This window comes from Sus scrofa, chromosome 14 (genome assembly GCF_000003025.6).
Source record: "Sus scrofa isolate TJ Tabasco breed Duroc chromosome 14, Sscrofa11.1, whole genome shotgun sequence".
NCBI lineage: Eukaryota > Metazoa > Chordata > Mammalia > Artiodactyla > Suidae > Sus > Sus scrofa.
Window position 1 is genome coordinate 11,031,343 of NC_010456.5, and position 20,849 is coordinate 11,052,191.

A 20,849-nucleotide genomic window follows, 5' to 3' on the forward strand; every position below is an offset into this window, starting at 1 on the left:
AAAAATAAAAATAATTGAATATTTGCTACAAGGTGAATGAACTTTTGCTTAGGAGAATACCGAAAAGAAAATGTCAAAAGAAAAAGTGGGCTTTAGCTTAAATATTTTTTATTTTGGTAAAAAGGGGTCTAGGTTATCCAAATTATTCTGTTTAAAAAAAAAAAAAAAAAAAAAAAAAAAAAAAAAAAAAAAAAAAAAAAAAAAAAAAAAAAAAAAAAAAAACCTCTTCCAACATCTCAGGTGGAAAGGAAAAACATTTTTAAAGTTTACAACAACTAACAAAATAATTTGAGGTCACGATTATTAAGTAGAAATTATACTTGATGGGCTAGATAAATACTTTATTGTAGAAAGTGCACACTGAACTCCGACAAGTTGGCTCCAAAGTGCCTTGAGCTTCTGCTGAGTCCCTGAGCCTCTAGAAGGGCCTCAGTTCACACCTGTTCACCAATATCCTCACCTCTCCTCCACACCAGGTCCCCTTCACTCAATGCCATATCCTACATGCCTCCCGGTGGCCACCACGGACATACATACACATCACATTTATAACCAATTTTCAGTTACGAATCCTCATCTCTGTTGACAATGCCCACTTCTGTGAACCAGGGGACACAAACAGAGACAGTTTTATGAATCCTCAGTCAGGAAAATGCCCCATGAGAACACGGCTCCTCTGAGAAAATATCTCCTCCTGAGAAAATGCTCTCCAGGGATGAGAAGCGTTGATAATTAAAAACTCTCTGCAGGCATATGTGAGGAAGAAAAAGTGGAGATACAAGCCTGCAGGCATGGCAGAGGGAGAAGAAATCAGGATGAAAATGCAAAAGGCAGCAGACAGAACAAGAGGGAGGCTGAGGTCAGCAAGGGGCACTGGAGCCCCTCCCTCCTCCCTCCTGGCACCTCCCAGGACCACCACCACCACCCGGTCCCCATCCTTCTCTCCTAACTGAAGGGGCCCCTCTTTCCCTCCCTTCTGCACTTTTGTGAGAAGAATCAGAAGAAGGTCCTTCACATGATTACAGAAGCTTATCACTCCCAGGCCTACAATCTCATCTGCAGATGAGAAAACTAAGGCCCAGAGAGGGAACAGGTCTAAACCACGGTCTTTAAATTGTTTTTCTAAGTGCTTTGGAACCTCCTTTGAGAGGAAGGTGTCTAAGACGTGTAAATCAATAAATCGGAGTTGATCTGGTGAGCAGTGTTGCCCCAATCCCCCAGCCCTGCAGGGCCTCGGGGAGGCGGAGGAGCAGTATTCAATATGAGTGTAAAGTGATAAACAAGTCGGGCCATGGGTCCTGCCCAAAGCCATGGTGATGATCCTGTATTAACTATACTTTCTTCTTTTCTGTAGCCTTTTTTTTTAGGGCTGTGCCAGCAGCATATGGAGATTCCCAGGCTAGGGGTCGAACTGGAGCTGCAGCTGCTGGCCTACGCCACAGCCACAGCAACGCCAGATCCAAGCCACATCTACAACCTACACCCCAGCTCACAGCAACACCAGACCCTTAACCAACTGAGCAAGGCCAGTGATCAAACCTGCATCCTCATGGATACTAGTTGGGCCATGATGGGAACTCTTCTTTTTTGGTATTCTTGATGCTTTGGCATGTGGGACTTCACTGGCTGGCAAATTCCTGGAGACAGCAAACAACTCCCCCATAAGCACATCTTTCAAATGCCTCCAACCTTTTGCAGAGCTATACCCCAACCACCTCCTGTATCAGACTCTCACAGGGCTCTACACTCCCCCTGCCCTAAGATCAGACTAGGACCAAGATCAGACAACTAGGGGTGGCCCCAGAGCCCATCAAAAGTACTCAAACTTGCTGACTGCCTACTTGGGCCCTACCTGGCCTCCTCCTCCCCATGGAAACCACAGTAATCCTCCTGCCCAGGCTTTCCCCTCACCCCCTCCGCCTCCTAAGGACCCTGGTCCCCCCCCCCCAGGGGATCCCCTCTCCATGGCAGGGCACCCCCTCCTGGGAACTGTAACAAATTCCTTTCAGTAGCAGTCCTCCCAGAGTCTGCTGGCCTCACCACAATAGGAAAATGATAAAACCAACATTTTAAAAACAGACCCACTCTATAAGCAAACATTATCCCTAGCAGAGTCTGAGAATGTGGATTAGAAAATTCACATCCAGGGGATGCCACAACTCTGACAAAAGCCTGACCAGGGAGGTGTCCCCTGGATGGCTTTCCAAGGTGGGTAGAGAAGGGAGCAAAAATGAGGCAGGAGACGTGGGCCCGGAGCCACGAAAAAGAACAGGAGAGGTCAGTATGAAGGTTCTGGCAAGAAGGCAGGTAGCAGAGAGGTACCAAGGCGAGTGTGGCTTTAGGAAGAGTCAGAAAGCAGAGGGGACCAGGGCGGGCCTCAGCCGTCCAGCTCCTCCTTGACGGTGATGCGCAGTGGGCAGATGCGCAGGGGTTCTGGGGGCCCGTCGCCCCGTGATCCGCCCACGTAAAAGTAGGGCCGCACCTCCCCAAAGCGGGCGTGGAAGGTGTACAAGTGGCAGTGGCGCTCCGCGTCGTAAAAGGACAGCTCGCCCTCCTCGCACTCCAGCTCCACGCGCAGGCGGCGCGGGATGGCTGGGACCAAGGGTGATGTGGCGGGGTCTGAGGTCACGCAGTGGTCGCCGTCCACGCCCCGCGTGCGGCACACATACCAGAAGCCCGAGCGCGTGTCGTGGTAGCAGCTGTGCGAGCGGCCCTCTGAGCCCGCGTCCTGGCGCCACCGCACCACCCCCACGCGCCAGCTGGGTAGCGTCCCCAGGTCCACCTCCCAGGCGTGCGAGCCCTGCGACAGGACGCAGGAGCCCAGCAGGCAGGGGGCTGACGGGAAGCGCTCGGGGTTCTCCACCTGGACCCGGTAGTCGTGGTTGGTGACGCTGGTGAGGTCATCGGACACGGAAAGCCAGCCAGCTGCGGTGTTGGGATCAAAGCTGAAAGGCACTGGGTGCAGAGTGGGAAGAGGGTGCAGAAATCAGCAAACCTGAGGACCAGCGAGGCCTCCAGGCCCCCTAAACCCACCCACCATGTTTCACCTGGCTCAATGCACAGAGGGGGCTGCCCCGGGCAGGGACAGGGGTGGTGGGGTGGGGGCCTGCTTATGTTGAAATGTGCCCTCAAGAAAAAGCTGTGTTGAAGTTTTAACCCCGAGTAACTCAGGCGGTGACCTTAATTGAGAATGAGGTCACTACAGATGTAATTATTTAAGATGAGATCAGACTGCAGTAGAGTGGGCCCTAAGTCCAACATGACTGTCATCCTTAGGAAAGAGAAGAGACACAGACTGGGAGTGGGGGTTGGGGGGGAAGCCCCATTATCTGTGATGCTGGAGGCACAGAGCAAAGTGCTGCTGCTGTCAGCCAACATCTGTCAGCAAATATCAGAAGTCAGAAGAGGAAAGAAGGACTCTCCCCTACAGGTTTCAGAGGGAGCAGAGCCCTGCTGACATCATGGTTTTGGACTTCTAGCCTCCAGAACCCTAAGAATAAGTTTCTATTATTTTAAAGCATCCAGTCTTCTATCCTTTGCTGTGACAGCCACAGGAGACCCATGCAGGCAGGGATCCTGATGCTCACATGACACCTGCGAATCTTAGAAAAGCACATAGCATGCCCCTGGGTCACTGGCATTTCTCCCTGTAAAATCACGCCTCAGTGTGGGCTACTAGTACGAAGGTACCATAGACCAGGGGGCTTAAACAACAGACATGCATTTCTCACAGGTCTGGAGGCTTGAAGTCTGAGATCAGAGGACCAGTAGTATGTTCAGGTTCTGGTGAGGGCCTCTTTTTTGGTTTTCAGATGGCCACCTTCTTGCTGTGTCCTCACATGGAGGAAGGAGAGGAACAGAGGAGGCCGTCTCTGTGTGCCTCTTCTTAAAAAAGGGCACTAATCCCATCATAGGGCCCCAACCTCATGACCAGTTCTAACCCTAATCATCTCCCAAAGGCCTTGCATTCAAATTCCATCACGCAGAAATTATTGGCTTCGGCATATGAATTTGGAAGGGGACACAGACATCAGTCAACAGCACAGGATAGAGGGACTCGTGTGGGGGAACCACCTTGAGAGATGTGACCTTGAACTGAGCAGCTCTTTCATTACATATACAATACGGTTCTGAAGAGAAAGGGAAGCCAGTTTCTCTTTCTGAAGAGGTGGCCAAGTGTCAGGACCCAAAAAAGGAAGGCATTCCGCTAGGTGGGGTTTGGGCAGCGGGGTAAGAGGAGAATAGGGCACAGGGACCAGAATAAAAAAGGCTGGAGAAGGGACCAGCACGGGGAGGAGGAGGGCTGATGGGGCAGGACGCTGCCCGGGCCTCTGCTCACCAGATTCGACACACATGACCATCTTCCTCCAGACGCGGTACTGCAGGGAGTCCAGGTACTTGCAGATGTCGATGAGCATGCCGGGCTGGACGGGCTCTGGCTCCATCGTGCAGAAGAGGCTGGGAAAGGGTAGTTGGGCCTGGTGGGCAGGGCCAGGGCCAAGCATCCTGGGCCTAACTGGGTCAGCTGGAAACAGGATCCCTTGCCTCAGGGCCTAAACTCCCTGGGCACCTCCCTGGACTGGGCTCTGATGGGTGCCAACTGGGCAGGCAGCTCACACCCCTTCAGGATTCAGTCCTCAGGCCCATCCTGCCCCCACTGGGATAAATATAAATAGAAGGTTCTCAGACATGATGGTTCCCATCCATGTGGGCAGAAATCACGCTTAAACATCAGCCCATAGGACATTTAAGTTGGAAGGCACCTTAGGGGTCCATTAGCCCCACAGTCTGAAGGTGTCATTAGCCTTCACTTAAATACCTCCAGTGACAGGGAACTCACTACTGCTCAAAGCCCTCTCTTCCATCTTAGTACAGCTCTGACTGCAACACAGCTCTTTTATATTCAGCCCCGTGAACCAACCATCAACACAAGCCAGCATGTCCTGAGGCTGTCAGAGGGAGGGGACCCACCAAGAAACAAGATTAAATGCTGGGCTGACCCCCCCCCAGAGGACTACACGTCTCATGTAGGAGGGCACTTGCTCTCCCCACACAGTGGTCATGCTCCACACTCAGGAAAACACTGCACCAGCGCAAACTAGAAGTGGGTGCCTTAAAAGTGTGCTCTTCACCTGGCTGGTCCCACTGCTCCCTCTGCATTGCACCCAGATGGCCTCATGACCTGCCTGGCCCTAGAGCCACTGGAATTTGCACCCTTCATGGTTCTACCTCCTCCTCCCCTTCCCTGCACCACTCTTGGCAACTTACCGACGTTTCCGGCTCTTATGTTTCTGAGAAAGAAAAAAAAAAAAAAAAAAAAAACAGAGATACAAACATAGACACAGAGAAAACATATACATTTCTGACGTCAAAAGGAGCCACGTACCCCAGTTCATGGATCAGAAGACTTACTATTGCTAAGATAATAATACCTCCCCAACTTGATCTACAGATTCAGTAAAACTCCTATTAAAATTCCAGCTAGCTTCTTTGCAAAAACTGATAAACTGATCCTAAAATTCATATGGAAAGTCAAGGGACCCAGAATAGCCAAAATAATTTTGGGAAAGAAGGGCCAAGCTGGGGTCTCACACTTCAGATTTCAAAACTTATTAAAAGCAACATAATCAAGACAGTGTGGGAATTCCCATCGTGGCACAGCGGAAATGAATCTGACTAGGAACCATGAGGTTGTAGGTTCGATCCCTGGCCTCACTCAGTGGGTTAAGGATCTGGCGTTGCCATGAGCTGTGGTGTAGGTCACAGATACAGCTTGGATCCTGCATTGCTGTGGCTGTGGCATAGACTGGCAGCTGTAGCTCCGATTTGACCCCTAGCCTGGGAACCTCCATATGCCGCAGGTGCAGCCCTAAAAAAAAAAAAAAAAAACAACAGTGTGGTAGTAACATATGGACAGACATGCAGATCAATGCTCACTGACAGTCTGGAAATAAACGCCTGTACTTAATGTCAATTGGTTGCTGAAAAGGGTGACAAGACCATTCAAAAGGAAAGGAGTGGTCTTCAACAAGTGGTGCTGGACGCTGAGGGAAGCAGGGAGGGGCAATACGGGAGGGGCAACAAAGGGGTAGAGGAGTAAGGGGTACAAACTATTAGGTATAAAATAAGATACAGGATATATTGTACAATGTGGGGAAGATAGCCGATATTCTATAACAGCTATAAATGGAGTGTAACCTGTAAAAACTGTGAATCACCATATTGTATACCTGTCACATATAAAACTGTGCAGCAATTATACTTCAATTTAAAAAAAAAAAAATGGTGCTGGGACAACTCGGTATCCACATGCAAAAGAATGAAGTTGAACTTCCTACCTCTCACTATACACAAAAATTAATTAATGTAAATCAAATATAGAGATAAAACTATAAAACTCAGGACCTTGGCTTTGGCTATGGTTTCCTAGATATGATACCAAAAGCACAAGCCGCAAAAGAAAATGTAGACAAACATAGGACTTCCTGAAAATGAAAAACTTTTGTGCATCAAAGGATGTCATCCAGAAAATGAAAAGATAACTCACAGAATGGGAGAAAATACTTATAAATCATATATCTGATAAAGGTCTAGCATCCAAATTATATAAGAACTCTTATAATTCAACAACAACAAAAAAACAGCAACCCAAGTTTTAAAATGTACATTTCCCCAGAGAGGACACACCAATGGCCAAGAAGTACATTAAAACATCATTAGCCAGCAAGCAACTGCAAATTAAAACCACAATGAGACACCACTCACACCCATTCAATGGCTATAATAAAAGAAACAGGTCAGTGTTCCCAAGGATGTAGAGAAATTGCAATGTGCATACACTGCTGGTGGGAAGGTAAAATGCTGCAGTCTCTTGCCTAAACAGAGGCCATTTCTACTCCTCCCCAACCCCCTCTCCAAAGACTCCCCTTTCGAAACAAGATAGTTCAGCTCTTCTCCAAGTAAAGAAGATACTGCACTATTCTGACTGATTTCCAAACTAGCTTCCATGTTACAGAAACTTCTCCCCAAAGACCCAGTGACTCCTAGGGGACAAGGGGGCAGGGGCAGGGCGTGTGAAATCGATACAAGGAAGAAAAGAAAATGAACTCAATGTTCTTTTTTAAAAAGAGAACAGTCATCCACAGAGAATACCAAACATCATACTCAAATCAAACAATTTAAATAATCACATAATTTTTAAAGTATCTCATTTTGTAGTCTTCACCACCCCAGCCTAACCAAGAGTACTTTCTAGTGGGTACCTGACATGTACCCAAGACTGCCAAGGTCACAAAGAGCAGGGAAAGAATAAGAAGCTATCACAGAGCAGAAGGGACCAAGAGACAGGACAACCACCTGCAGTGTGGGACCCTGGACTGGATCCAACAGCAGAAACAGACAGTAACACAAGGCCTGGTGAAAACACAGAGTCTGGGCTTTAGTTAATAGCAAGGCACCAATGTTTATCTTCTAATGGGCAATCTGTAATGTAAGGGGTTAACAATGGGAGAAACTTGGTCAAGGGGTGGGGGCACTCTGTACCATCTTTGCAACTTTTCCATAAATCAAGAAGTAGTCCTAAATAAAAATGTATTTTAAAAGTACTCCGCTGTACTAAGGAGGAGTCCAAGAGAAGAGACCAAAAGAGAAAGAGTAAGCCTAAGAGGGAAGAAGAGGGCAGAGGGGAGAAGAGAGGTAGGAATGGAGAGGACCTCAGGTCTTGTTTTAAAGTTCCTATGCCTCCTGACACAAGCCGAGCACCTCATCGCTAAGCTCCTCGGCCCGAGCCAGAAGCCAGGGGAAGGCTGGAATGGCCAGGGCCATTGGTCTCAGGCTCCCCAATGGTCCCTGAACATCTGGTCCCCATCCCTGAATCCGGATGCTGAGCTCCTCACCATGAGAAAAGAAATGTCATCCTCTTTCATCTCCACCTGCAGCCGCTCGACCTCGTGGGCCAGAGCCTCCATGTCTTCTGCGAGCTGCTTCATCTTCTCCTCTGCTAGAAGCTGCTTCTGCCTCGCCTCTCGGCCATGGCATCCAGGATGGACTGCTCCTCCACTCTCAAGAACTCCCGGAGCTTGTCAAACTCCTGCCGGATCCGCCCTTCCAGCCGGGCAGCCTCCACCTGCAGCCAAGAGCGGAAGGAGCCAAGCTCAGCCATCACTCAGCCCACTGACTCCCCAATTTTAAAGGAACTCCATTTGCGAAAGGAATCACACGTAGGACCTCAATAGGTAAAATACAGATGCAGCTTTCTCAGCACGAATTTATAAATTTAAATTCATTTATTTTTCCTTTTATGGCTGCACCCGTGGCATATGAAAGTTCCCAGGCTAGTGGCTGAATTGGAGCTGTAGCTGCTGGTCTATACCACAGCCACAGCAACGTGGGATCTGAGCCACATCTGGGACCTACACCACAGTCACGGCAACACTGGATCCGAGTGGCATCTTCGACCTACACTGTAGTTGGCAGCAATGTCAGTCCCTTAATCCACTGAACAAGGCCAAGGATCAAACCCACATCCTCATGGACACTATGCTGGGTCCTTAACCCACTGAGCCACAACGGGAACTCCCTAAGTTTAAATTTAAAATAAATCAGAATGTTTTGATAAATTAAAAAAAAAAACAAAACAAAATCACAGCTTAGAGTTGACAACTGTAGCCCTATAACATCCTCGATGTACAATACTCTGTACCTTGTTTAGACTGCAATAGTGAGGGAAATTCTGACTCACACAAAGGAACTGTTGCAAATAGCAATGATTCTTCAAAATTATTTGCCTTTCAATCTTGGGACTTCAAATTTGTCTGACAGAGAAGCTTACCAAAAAGAATGGTAGGAAGTATTTATTTATCTATTTACTTACGGTACTTACTTTTTTTTAAGGCTGCACCCACAGCATATGGTGATTCCAGGCTAAGGGTCCAATTGGAGCTGTAGCCACTGGCCTACTCCAGAGCCACAGCAATAAGGATTTGAGCCACATCTGCGACCTACACCACAGCTCATGGCAATGCCAGATCCTGACACCAGGGATCGAACCCATGTCTTCATGGATACCAGCTGGGTTCGGTAACCACTGAGCCATGAGGGGAACTCCCAGAAGTATTTGTTTTAAAACTGAGTCATTAATAATAAGCACACTTCTAATCATAACTAGTATTTCAAGTAACAGTTTAAACAAAATCATAAATGTACTCAAAGAAAAAGCAGAAAAGTATTTCTCATCTTGGAATGAGAAAGACCTTTCTGACCACAATGAAATTGAGAAGCCTCAAAGAAAGAATGAGGTAATTGGATACATGTAAAAATAGCAACTTTTGCATGGCAAGAGACTACTAGTAAAGTTAAATAGATATATACAGTTCCATGACGCTACTGGAAAAAACAACTTGAACTGTAGGCTCTAGCCATTGCAGGTTAGTAACCCACATCTTTGGATTGAGTATTTAATATGTGTTTATGGCTCTGACAATATGATGACAAAATAATTCACTAAAAAAGGGAAAATAGGTAGCCCAGGGGATTAAGGATCCAGCATTGTTACCCCTGTGACTTGTTGCTGCTGCTGGGGAATAGGTTTGATCCCTGGCCCGGGATCTTCTGCATGCCACAGGTGCAGCCAAAAAAAAAAAAAAGAGAGAGAGAGAAATAACCAAAAAAGGGGGAAATGACTCATTGTTAAAGAAATGACAAACAAGGAAAAAATATTACCAACATATATGACAGATTGTTATTATTCTTCATATAGAAAGTGCTCTCATGAATCCACTAAAAGGCAAGTATTCCAAGAAAAAGAATGTGAACATTCACAGAAGAAATGCAAATAGATGTTATACTTGTGAATAACCAAAGAAATGTATACGAAGAGGGATGGGAGTTCCCGTTGTGGCTCAGTGGTTAACAAATCTGACTAGGAACCATGAGGTTGCAGGTTCAATCCCTGGCCTTGCTCAGTGGGTTAAGGATCGGCGTTGCAGTGAGCTGTGGTATAGGTCACAAACACAGCTTGGATCCTGCATTGCTGTGGCTGTGGTATAGGCTGGCGGCTAAAGCTCCAATTGGACCCCTAGCCTGGGAACCTCCTCATGCCACGGGAGTGGCCCCAGAAAAAGCAAAAAAGACAAAATAAAAAAAAATTTAAAAAAAAGAGGGATGGCATTGTTGAAACAGGCTAAAAAGACTGATAATGTGTGGCGGAAGAGTAGAATCTGGGAGGATTCTTATCACAGAGTAGGCAGGAAAAAACAGCCAGCGCAAAGTCAACACCAGCCACCCTCAACACCAGTAGTGGCAGCTTCTCAATAAACAGGTAAACACCAAACTTTCACTTCTCATCCACCTGGATTGACTGGATTAAGAGGAAAAGCATTAATCAAGCTGGAATCCTAGACTCTGCCACGTGAGGATTCCACAGCTCCCGGGATGGACAGGGCTGTCATATACCCTGGATATCCCCACTATATCCCACACCAGGCCAGCCAGGCAGCCAGCAAGGCCAAGCTTGGAAGGAGATGAAGCTGAGGAGCTGGATGAGGGCCTTGGAGGCCACGGTGAGGAGCCTGGACTGTACCGTGGATGCAGTGGAAACTACTGGACAGTTTTAAGCAAAGGAGTGACACAACTGCTCCATTTTTCTACAAGGTCAGTGCACTCCACAGATCCTGAACTGCAGGACATAAGTGGAAGAATGGCACCCATGTAAGAGGCCAGGGAGAAGTGACGGTGGTGACCTGGACCAGGATGGTGGCAGTGGAAGGGGAGTGTCAATGGCCAGGATGCATCCTAGAGACAGTGGAGGTGGGGAACGAGAACACAAGCATTGCTGGCTTGAACACCCAGGCAGGTGGTGCACGCACTGTGGCACGTGCCATTACTTGGAAATCACAGTGCCCATGGCGCAGGGGGCTGGTGACACTGCTCTGTGGCTACTGGCATGGCTATGACAGATGTCTAAAGAGGCCACGCAGCCACATTCATGCTGAATGTGCCCAGCCATCAGGGCTGGAGAAGACCAGACCCAGTCCCCCCACCCCCCTCACCTCTTCCTTGCCCCCTGACCGCCCTGGGCATCCCATCTCCCCACTCAGCCCCAGCACTCACTCACCTGATTGTGCTTCACGATGGCCTCATAGGAGCGCCTCATGGCCCAGAAGGCCTTGGCTTTCTCCAGCAGCGCATGCTCCATGTTCCTGCACTTGGCCTGTGGTAAGGGATGAGGAGGAGAGGAGGCAAGTTAGGGCATAGGGAGGGGATGGCACACAGCCTCACAGCGGGAGCTGCACTTCACCGTGGGTACCACTAGACCACATTTACTAAACTTGCTCCATCCAAGCGACATGGGTGGGAGGCAAGGGGAAGAGCATAGCCCTGACTTTGAATCCCAGGTCCTATGGAAAAAGGGCACCAGACACTCTTTAACCTGATCCCTTTGTTTGTACCCAACACAGATGGGGAGACAGGGCCAAGGAGGTAAAGGGACTGTTCCCTCCCAGGCTGGTCACAGGACAGCACAGAGGGCGTCCTGCTCGGCCTAAAGCTGGCACGTACTAGGCTGTGAACCTGAGGTGCAGGCCCAATGGAAAGACAATAAGCTCACAGGCTCCCTGACTTTATGAACCACTGATCTATGGTCATGGAAGAACAGGCCTGATTACAAGTTGAGTTCTTCCCACAGGGCCTGATCTAAACCACAGCTGCCCCTTGGATTTGTTCCAGGCCCCCAGTTACTGAAATCTAAGGATGCTCAAGTCCCTTATGTGAAATGCCATAGTGTTTATTTAAAATGCTATGTAGGTAGTTGTAAGTACAAGGTAAATGCTATGTAAATAGTTGCCAGAGTGGCAATTCATGTTTTGCTTTTTGGGGAAATTTCTGGAATTTTTTTTCTTTTGCTTTTTAGGGCTGCACCCAAGGCATATGGAAGTTCCCAGGTCAGGGGTCAAATTGAAGCTATAGCTGCTGGCCTACACCACAGCTCACAGCAACTCGGAATCCTTAACCCACTGAGCGAGGCCAGGGATCAAACCCGCATCCTCATGGATATTAGATCTCTTTCCGCTGAGCCATGATGGGAACTCCCCCTAGTTTTTTTCTCCAGAATATTTTTGAACCCCCATTGGTTGAACCCACATCTATGAAACCTGCAGATACTGAGGGCTGACTACACACATATCCCCGCCTTAGTTAACAGTGCTTGGATCATGTGAAATACTTTAGTCGGTAGATTCAAATACTTCTTGTTTAGTTTTTGTTTTTTAAACTTTAAGCATTGTTCTGATCTCCTGGGACTCCAAGAGGGACCACTGCTAGCTTGGGGTTGGATTCTGATCTTTTTTATCCAGAGCCTTTTTCTTTTTTAAAAACTTTATTTTATAATGATTTTTATTTTTTCCATTATAGCTGGACTTCCCATGTGGCTTGAAGCATAACTACTTGGTGCTAAATTTTCTTTTTAAAGCCTATTTAATTTATAATGTTGTACCATTTTTCTGCTGTGCAGCAAAGTGACCCTCTTATACATATATATACATTCATTTTTATCTTCTTTTCCATCATGGTCTATCCTAGGAGACTGGATATAGTTCCCTGTGCTTACAGTACGACCTTGTTGATATTTGCTATAAGTTTTTTGTAGATATTATTAATCAGCTTAATGACATCCCTTTTATGCCTAGTTTGCTATACAATTTTTTTCAATCACTCAAGGACACCGAATTTTACCACATGAATTTTTTTTTTCATCTAATGACATCATCATGTTTAAGTGTCTCAGAATTGGATTGTTTTCTTATCCAGTGGAACAGCTTTTGCCATCGAACAGGAGTGCTTAATGAAATTACCAATACATTGCTTTAAATCTGCCTTCTCTTCCATGCTATTTGTCCTGCTTGCTCAATGTCTTTTTTTTTCTATTTCTTCCTTTTTTTTTAGATTTACTATGCTTTTCTTTTTTACTTTTTTTTTTTTTAAATACTGTCTGTCTTTCCCAGACTATTCACTTCTTATTCCACTTTCTTCCCTTGTGTGGTTTTTTCCCCTTGGTGCTTGACCAACAAACACTACAGGTAAAATGGGTGAATTCAAATGAATCTAAACAATAAACTTTTCCTGTTTGCTTTTGATGTTCTGACTCTGACACTAAACATACTTCAGGGACCTGCATGGAGTACAAGGAGCGCCTGAAATAGCAGAGGCTGCTGAACCACTGATGGAGGCTCTGGTGCGAGGCATGGTCAGGAATAACATGGGTCATCACTGCCCTGGGTGGAGCTAAGTGGCCCGGGACACATCTGGAGGTCACCCAGGCCCCAAGCCCAGCAAGAGAGCTCTGATTTTAGCTTCAAATCATTACATTCAAGATGACTTAAATTATAAACACACACAAAACAGGAAGTTTTTATTTACACTAAAGGATTCAGAATGTGATTATACAGAATACACAGTTTTTTATTAAAGTTACACATTGATTCCTTAAGCAGAAATTTCAACAACACGTTAATAACCCAAGATTTTACAAAACTATTTTATCCCAAACATCCATTAACACAGGTGCTACACGATGTAACAGAAAGTGGGAAAAGTGCAGGTAAGAGAGTAAATATCAGTTCCCAAGACCCGCACAGTGCCCTTTCTAGTACTTAGCAAAGTACTAGAGCTGTGTCTGCTTGGCAGCCCATATCAGCTTTTCTGTCCTCTGCGGTCCTACGTACACCTCTGCTTTGGACCGACTGCCACCTACTTCAACCAACTCTCCCAATGTGGCCTTGAAAGCCTGGCTCCACTCCCTTCATGTCCTCCAGAAAGCTGCCTTGATCTCCCCAGAAGGGTTTGGACACCTCCGCACTGTGCTTCCCACACTACATCATCGCCTCACCTTCCCAGAAAGGCTTCCTGGGGGTGGGTCTTCAGCAGGGTGTTCTCACCTCGCACAGCAGCCCAGAAACCGCAGATGGAATGATGAAGACTTGCTCTGCAAAGGGAGAGCCTACTGCATCCACTGCACATCCCCAGGTCTCAGCACAAAGTAGCTGCTCACTAACTACTTGGCTGGTCAACAAAATACATCGGATGCCTACATTCTCTCCCCTACACCCCGTGGCCTCCTGTACCCAGAGCTAGGAGCCCCGATCTGTACCTCATCATGGTCACTGACCACTGTTGAGAACTTGGGCAAAAGCTCCTCTCTTAGGCACTCTGGCTCCACACCTCAGAGGCATGAAAGTGCCCAGTCTCTCAAATTCCACCATAAAGTGAAGAATACGTTCTCCCTGTCCATGCTTACCTAGCCCATTACCAGGAATTCCTAGCATCTGTTTCCAGTTCATGCATGTCCCTTTTCCTACATATGTCAAACATTTGTTTTCTGGCAATTGAAGTAGCAGCTAAGAGATCTGGCACGTGGCCACCCCGGTCCAAATCGCAGCTCCTCCACTCAGTAGCAGGTGATCTTGAGCAAGTTCCTTCACTTCTCAGCAGCTCAGTTTTCTCACCTGGCTAAGAGGGAAGAGAACAGCAGCCAGCTCAGAGGGCGGCTGTGACAATCCAACAAGTCAAGCCACGTTCAGTGCTTACAAGAGTGCACCAGGTATGTGCTGGCCGTCTTACTATTAATCACCACTTAGTGCCAAGTAACTAAACTCCCCTACTGGTTTATTTTTCAGGTTTCTTGTTTTTGCTGTTCTTGTTGTGCTTTTAACAGGGCCAAACCTGCACCATATGGAAATTCCCAGACTAGGAGACTAATTGGAGCTACAGTGTTGGCCTACACCACAGTCTTAGCAACGCCAGATCCGAGCCATGCCTGTGGCCTTCATTTCACCACAGCTCATGGCAATGCTGGCTCCTTAACCCAATGAGCAAGGCCAGTGACTGAACTGCATCCTCGTGGATACTAGTCAGGTTCATAACCTGCTGAACCACAAGAGGAACTTCCTATTTACCAGGTTTCTTAAATGGACAGCATGAATCCATTTGCGACACGCTCAGATGCCTTTCTTCTCCAACTTCAGGCCAGGCTCCCTTTCTTCCTTTCCCTCTGGTGCCCTCCTTAAGAAGCAGGGGTCTACCATGGTGCCTAGTGCTGGGCTCCGTAACTCAGGAGTCTCAATGGGCAGTATTCCTAAGACCCCACAGTGCCCCGGGGCAAAGGCCTTGCAGACAGGCAATAAACATCTCCAGCGCAACTTGGACCTGGGAGGGCCTGGATCATAGGGAAAGATCCAGAACGGAGGTGAGTAGTTAGGAAAAAAGGGAAAGAATTAGAAGGGGGAAGATTTAAGAGGTGCCTGGAAGACATTTCCAATAGGCTTGGCTAGACTGATTCTAAGAAGGTAACTCCAGAAGGGGAAGAGGCCGGGGCTGGGGCAGGAAGAGGGTGGAAGGAGGACAGAGAATGGACATTCTGTCAGTCCAGTGGGATGGAGAAGAAAGGGATCTGGACGTTCTGGGCCCTGGGCCTGGTGGAGGTTCGGGGCTGGCTTGCTTTGAAGAGGAAACCAGGCCAAACGCTGGACTGAGAGTCAGGAAACCTGAGTTCGAATCCTAGATACACTCAGTTTCACTCTCTGTGACTGGCAGGGAGAAACATCACTGCATTTCGCCAAGTTTTCATTTTCTCATCAGTGAAAGGTAATCACCTTCTTACAGTCCCCTTGAAGCTCTTGAGTCTGCGTACTGGAGGGATTTGCAAGTTTTCCGTGAGTGTTTAGTGTTTTCATTCAATGACAACCTAAAAAAATACTAAGGTAAATTCATTCCAAGTCACGTGATGAACAGTGCTGACACACGCCTTCGGCGCCTACACCTTCAGAGCCAGCCACAGATAGTTTGTTGACAGATTCTGGCACCAGGCTATACTACTTTCTTTTTCTTGGCCGAATGAGGAAAGAACAGAAATACACTTCACAGGTGGAGGATGCATCTAACCCAAATGAAGACCAATTATATCACAGGGAAGTTTCACAGTCTTCCAACAGGGAAATTTTGGCCGGTAAATCAAGTAATCACTGGGAACAAGGTGAAGAGGCATCACAAGTATTGTGAGACGCCTCGGAGCCCCCACAAAAGAGCTGTAGTTTCAGCAAAACAAAATCTTCTAACTAGTATTTTAACTAGAATTGCACTGACTTTAGTTTTGTTTGTATGTCGTCTGTAAACCTCTTTTGGTTTTGGTGCCTAGAGGTGGTATAAGCCAAAGGGGTTTACACTGGTTTTGTGGGAGTTCCTGCTGTGGCACAGTGGATCAAGAATCTGACTACAGTGGTTCACATCGCTTCAGAGATGTGGGTTCGATCCCTGGCCTAGGGCGAAGGATCCAGCATCACCACAGCTGTGGTACAGGTCACAGTTGTGGCTCAGATTCAGTCCCTGGCCCAGGAACATCCACATGCCATGGGTGCAGCAAGAAAGAAAGAAAGAAACAAACAAACACTAGTTTTGTGTTTATGTGTAAGGAAGATGGTAACATAATTTAAGTCACACTATTGGAATATTTTTTCCTTTACCAGGAATGAGTACATTGTTCAAGTTTCAAATGTCCACAAAGAGAGGAATGGATAAAGAGGACGTGTTACATACATACAATGGAATACTACTCAATCATAAAAAAGAGCAAAATAAGGAGTTCCCGTGGCGCAGTGGTTAACGATCCGACTAGGACCATGAGGTTGCGGGTCGGTCCTGCCTTGCTCAGAGGTTAACGATCCGCGTGCATGAGCTGTGGTGTAGGTTGTAGATGCGGCTCGGATCTGCGTTGCTGTGGCTCTGGCGTAGGCGGGCTACAGCTCTGATTCAACCCTAGCCTGGAACCTCCATATGCCGCGGAGCGGCCAAGAAATAGCAACAACAGCAACAACAAAAAAAAAAGAAAAAAAAAAAAAAAAAAAAAAAACGCAAAATAAGGCCATTTGCAGCAACATGGATGGACCTGGAGATAATCATACTGAGTGAAGTAAGTCAGACAAAGATAAATATCATGTGATATCACTTATACGTGGAATCTAATAAAAAAAATGATACAAAAGAACTTACAAAACAGAAACAGAGTAAAGATTTCAAAATCAAACTTACGGTTACCAAGGGGAAAATGGCAGGGGGGTATGAATTAGGGGTTGAGTAACATATTCACACTACTACACACGAAACTGATAATTAACAAGGATCTACTGTATAGCACAAGGAACTCTACTCAATACTCTGTAATAACATATATGGGAAAAGAATCTGGAAAAGAATGAATATATGTATGTATGTGTAACTGATTCACTTCACTGTACGTACACCTGGACTAACACAACACTGTAAGTCAACTACAGTCCAATAAAATTTAAAAAATAAAAAAACAAAAAAACCAAAGTCTATGACCAGAGTAAGAGCGGAACAAGAACCCATGTGAGGTCTACGGCAACTGCTCTGACTTTGGGCAAGTTGCTTAAGCTCTCAGAGACTAGGTGTCATTGTCTGTGAAACGGGGAGAACAGTACACACCTGAGTAACAGCCCCCTCCAAAGATCTCCACGTCCTAACCCCTAGAACCTGGGAACATGAGATTGCATATGGCAAATGGGACTTTGGCGAAGTGATTAAAACATGGATTTTAAGATAAGGAAAATATCCAAGGGTCCTTCTAAGAGGAAGGCAGCAGAGTTAGACGACATGACAACAGAAGAAGTTGGAATAATGTCCTTTCGAGATGCAGGAAGGGGCCTTCGAAAGCTGGACAAGGCAATGAAATAACTTCTCTCTTAGCCTTGAAAGGCAGGGAGCCCTGCCAACACCTTGCTGTTTGGACTTCTGAACTCCAGAACTGGAAGATAATAAATCTGTGCTGTGTTAAACCACTAAATGGCTTATGTGGAAATTTATTATAACAGCAATAAGAAATATACAACCTCCTAGGAATTCTGTGAAGATTAAATTTATTGACAAGTAAACACCTCAGAGCAACTGGTACACAGTAAGTGCTCAAAAAGTGCTGGCTGGCATGATTATTATTTTTGCCAGTTTCCTTATATGGTTGCAAAAGTCATCTTTCTAAAGCACATCACAAAACCCCTGTGGAAAAGCTTTTGGGGGGGTCCCCACAGCATGTGAGGGAAGCCCCTTCAGCCCTTCTCACCTCTCAGCCTCCCCACATCATTCCCCCAACCCCCACCAACCATCCAGAACTGCTAACACCTCCTCATCCCTCAGGTTTCTGCTTGAAGCTCCTTGAGGTATGAATGACTGCCTAGCTGGTGTCCTGAAGTATCCCCAGGGCCCAGCAGTACAAGGCATCTGCTGAATAAACAGAAAGAGTCATTAGACGTCTGCCTGGCACTAGGTTACTGACCTTGAATCCCGCGGCTTAGCCCAGACCTGAGGGTCCTGCCTTAGTGCTCTTGGCCTTGACCCCTACCCCTCTTCCTGATCTAAACCTCTGCCAGCCCCATAGTGCTTTGTCATGACTTGATCCATGGTGACCCCTACCTTGACCCCAGCCCCCAGAATGCCCAGCACTTACTTCAGCTGTCCCAAATCAGGACCTGGCGCTCCTGCCAGGGGAAATGAGAAAAAGCATTGCTGAGGACCACTGTTAAACAAATAAGGGGACAGCAGTTATAGGCTTATCCTACTGCTGAGCTACTGTGGTGTTCAAAGGAGCATGGTGCTGACCTTCCCCTCCACTTGAACTCTGTCAAAATATATATCAACTGTCAACTTTGGACATTTCTTAAGAAAGACATGAAAACAGAGTAAAACAGTGGCTGGAGACCAGGCACTCAGAGTCCTTGCAGTGCCCCCTTTGGAATATACTCACCTTCTTACCAGCTAACCAGTGTTCTCCAAACTATGGGTCTAGCCTATGTATTAGCAGGTGATGAAATAAATTAGTGTTTCACACTCTGTGCAGGTTTTATTTATTTATTTATTTATTTAGGGCCACATCCGCAGCATCTGGAGATTCCTAGGCTAGGGGTCCAATTGGAGCTGTAGCCGCCAGTCTAAGCCACAACCACAGCAACACAGATCAGAGCAGTGCCTGCAACCTGCACCACAGTTCACAGTAACGCTGGATCCTTAACCCACTGAGCGAGGCCAGGGATCAAACCCAAGTCCTCATAGATGCTAGTAGGGTTCCTTAACCGCTGAGCCACAACAGGAACTCCCATGCGCAATTTTTAAAATAAAACGACACCAAGTGTCTAAGCACAACAGACATTTTCACAGAACTTTTGTTACAACTGATACAGAGCATCATACATTCACATGGCTGTTCTGGGTCATAACGGAAAAAATATTTGCTATGGGCCAGCTAAGGTCAAAAGATCTGAAAACTGAGCTAGCGAATCCTTATTTCCTGATCACTTTTCCTTCATGTTACTCTTGCCCTGTTAAGTGCTTCTTTATTTATAGCCACTTAAACTCTACTCATCAGAGATGCCTAGAGTGATTCAGAACAGTCCAGCTGGCCTGGGCCCAGAGGCCTCCCCACAGCTACACAACACATGGGGCCACCTCGAGAAGGAGGTGACCGATGTGGGGAGATCTAAAGACTCCACATCCCTGGCCAGGTCTTGTGGTCCTGTGCCTTTACCCAGACTGTGCCAAGTTTCAGGGTTGCTGGGCTTACCCACACCTATGCTTCTTCAGGGGCGTGGGCTACACCCAGCGGGTAGAAAGGGGGCAGCGTGGTCCCAGCCCTTCAGAGGTGGGCGGGGCTGTCTTGAGAGCTTCCTATTGTAACCCCAATTCTCACATTTCCTGTTGACATTCTCTCCCCTCCCCTCTTAGGTACCCAAGAGCGGGCCTTAATGAAGAAGGCAGCCTCTGTAGGTTATCAGCGTCAGGGAGTGGGGGTCCCGAGAAGGCACCAGCAAGCTAGCAGTAAGAGGGGCAGGACCGAGCACACACCGCTCTGGCAGGCGGGAGTGCAAGGGTAGCAGAGTCAGGGTGCTGGGTTCCAGTCCACGTGCGCCCTCAGCCACCTCCCTCACGCGACCTCGCTTACCCGGAAGTCGTGGGCAGTGTCCTTCACCGGCTGCACCCGATGTCCCTGGTGCCGGGGATCGGCCTGGCACGAGCAGCAGAGCAACTCCTTGTCGTCGAGGCAGAAGAGGCTGAACTGGCCGCGGTGCAGGCGGCAGAGGCGCGGGGAGCGGTGGCCGGTCCAACGCGCGCCCTCGGCCTCCTCGCGCAGCAGCTTCTCCACCAGGTTGTTGAGGGTGTGGTTGGGGCGCAGGTCGGAGGGAGCCGCGCGGTCCTTGCACACCGGGCAAGTGGGCGCCACCTGCACCTCCCAGCAGCGGGTCACACACCCGCGGCAGAAGTTATGGCCGCAGCGCAGAGTCACGGCGTCGCGAAACGGGTCGTAGCAGACGGCGCAGAGGAGCTCCTCCTTGAAGGAACGGGAAGGCCCGGGGGACGCGGCCGGGCCCGGCTCCATTGCCGGGTCTGCGGGCTCCAACGCCGGCAACTTTCACTCACGCCCCTCCCACCTGCCTCGCGGCTCCCGGGACCTTGCGGAGAGGGGCACACAGCCCCTTCCGCTCGGGAGCACTGAGCGACAGCAGCGCCAACCAATAGCGCACAGGGCGTAGTCGGGAGACTCCGCCCAGTTCCGGTCGGCGCGGGGCGGGAGGAATCCCGGAAGAGCGGGGCGGGGCCTGTATGCTCCGCAGTTCCCGCCATTCCCTTGTTGGCCCGCTAGTTTTAGCTGGGAAGTAAGTCCCCTTCCAGTCTGTGGGGTTCCGAGTCACTGAAACCTACTTCCGATTTCAAATGGGAAATGAAGTCTAGGAGTCTCTTCGTTAACCAATCCCCGGAAATCTCAGGCATGTGAGGTGGAAGGAGCCAGAGGTCCT

The 20,849-nt window shown here is 47.9% G+C and overlaps 1 protein-coding gene and 1 long non-coding RNA gene across 2 annotated transcripts; both read right to left on the bottom strand.

Annotated features, from left to right (window-relative positions):
* Window positions 325–20,561, bottom strand: TRIM35 (tripartite motif containing 35). Its single transcript, XM_001928380.5, is given in 7 exon segments — window positions 325–2,955; window positions 4,340–4,458; window positions 5,269–5,291; window positions 7,896–8,026; window positions 8,029–8,125; window positions 11,114–11,209; window positions 19,997–20,561. Coding segments are annotated over 7 exon segments (1,479 nt in total). The 5' UTR covers window positions 20,432–20,561; the 3' UTR covers window positions 325–2,377.
* On the bottom strand, window positions 12,955–16,663 carry LOC110256728. Its single transcript, XR_002338630.1, has 3 exons — window positions 15,645–16,663; window positions 14,291–14,502; window positions 12,955–13,978 (listed from the first exon to the last, which is right to left on the bottom strand). It is a non-coding gene; the product is annotated as an uncharacterized LOC110256728 (long non-coding RNA).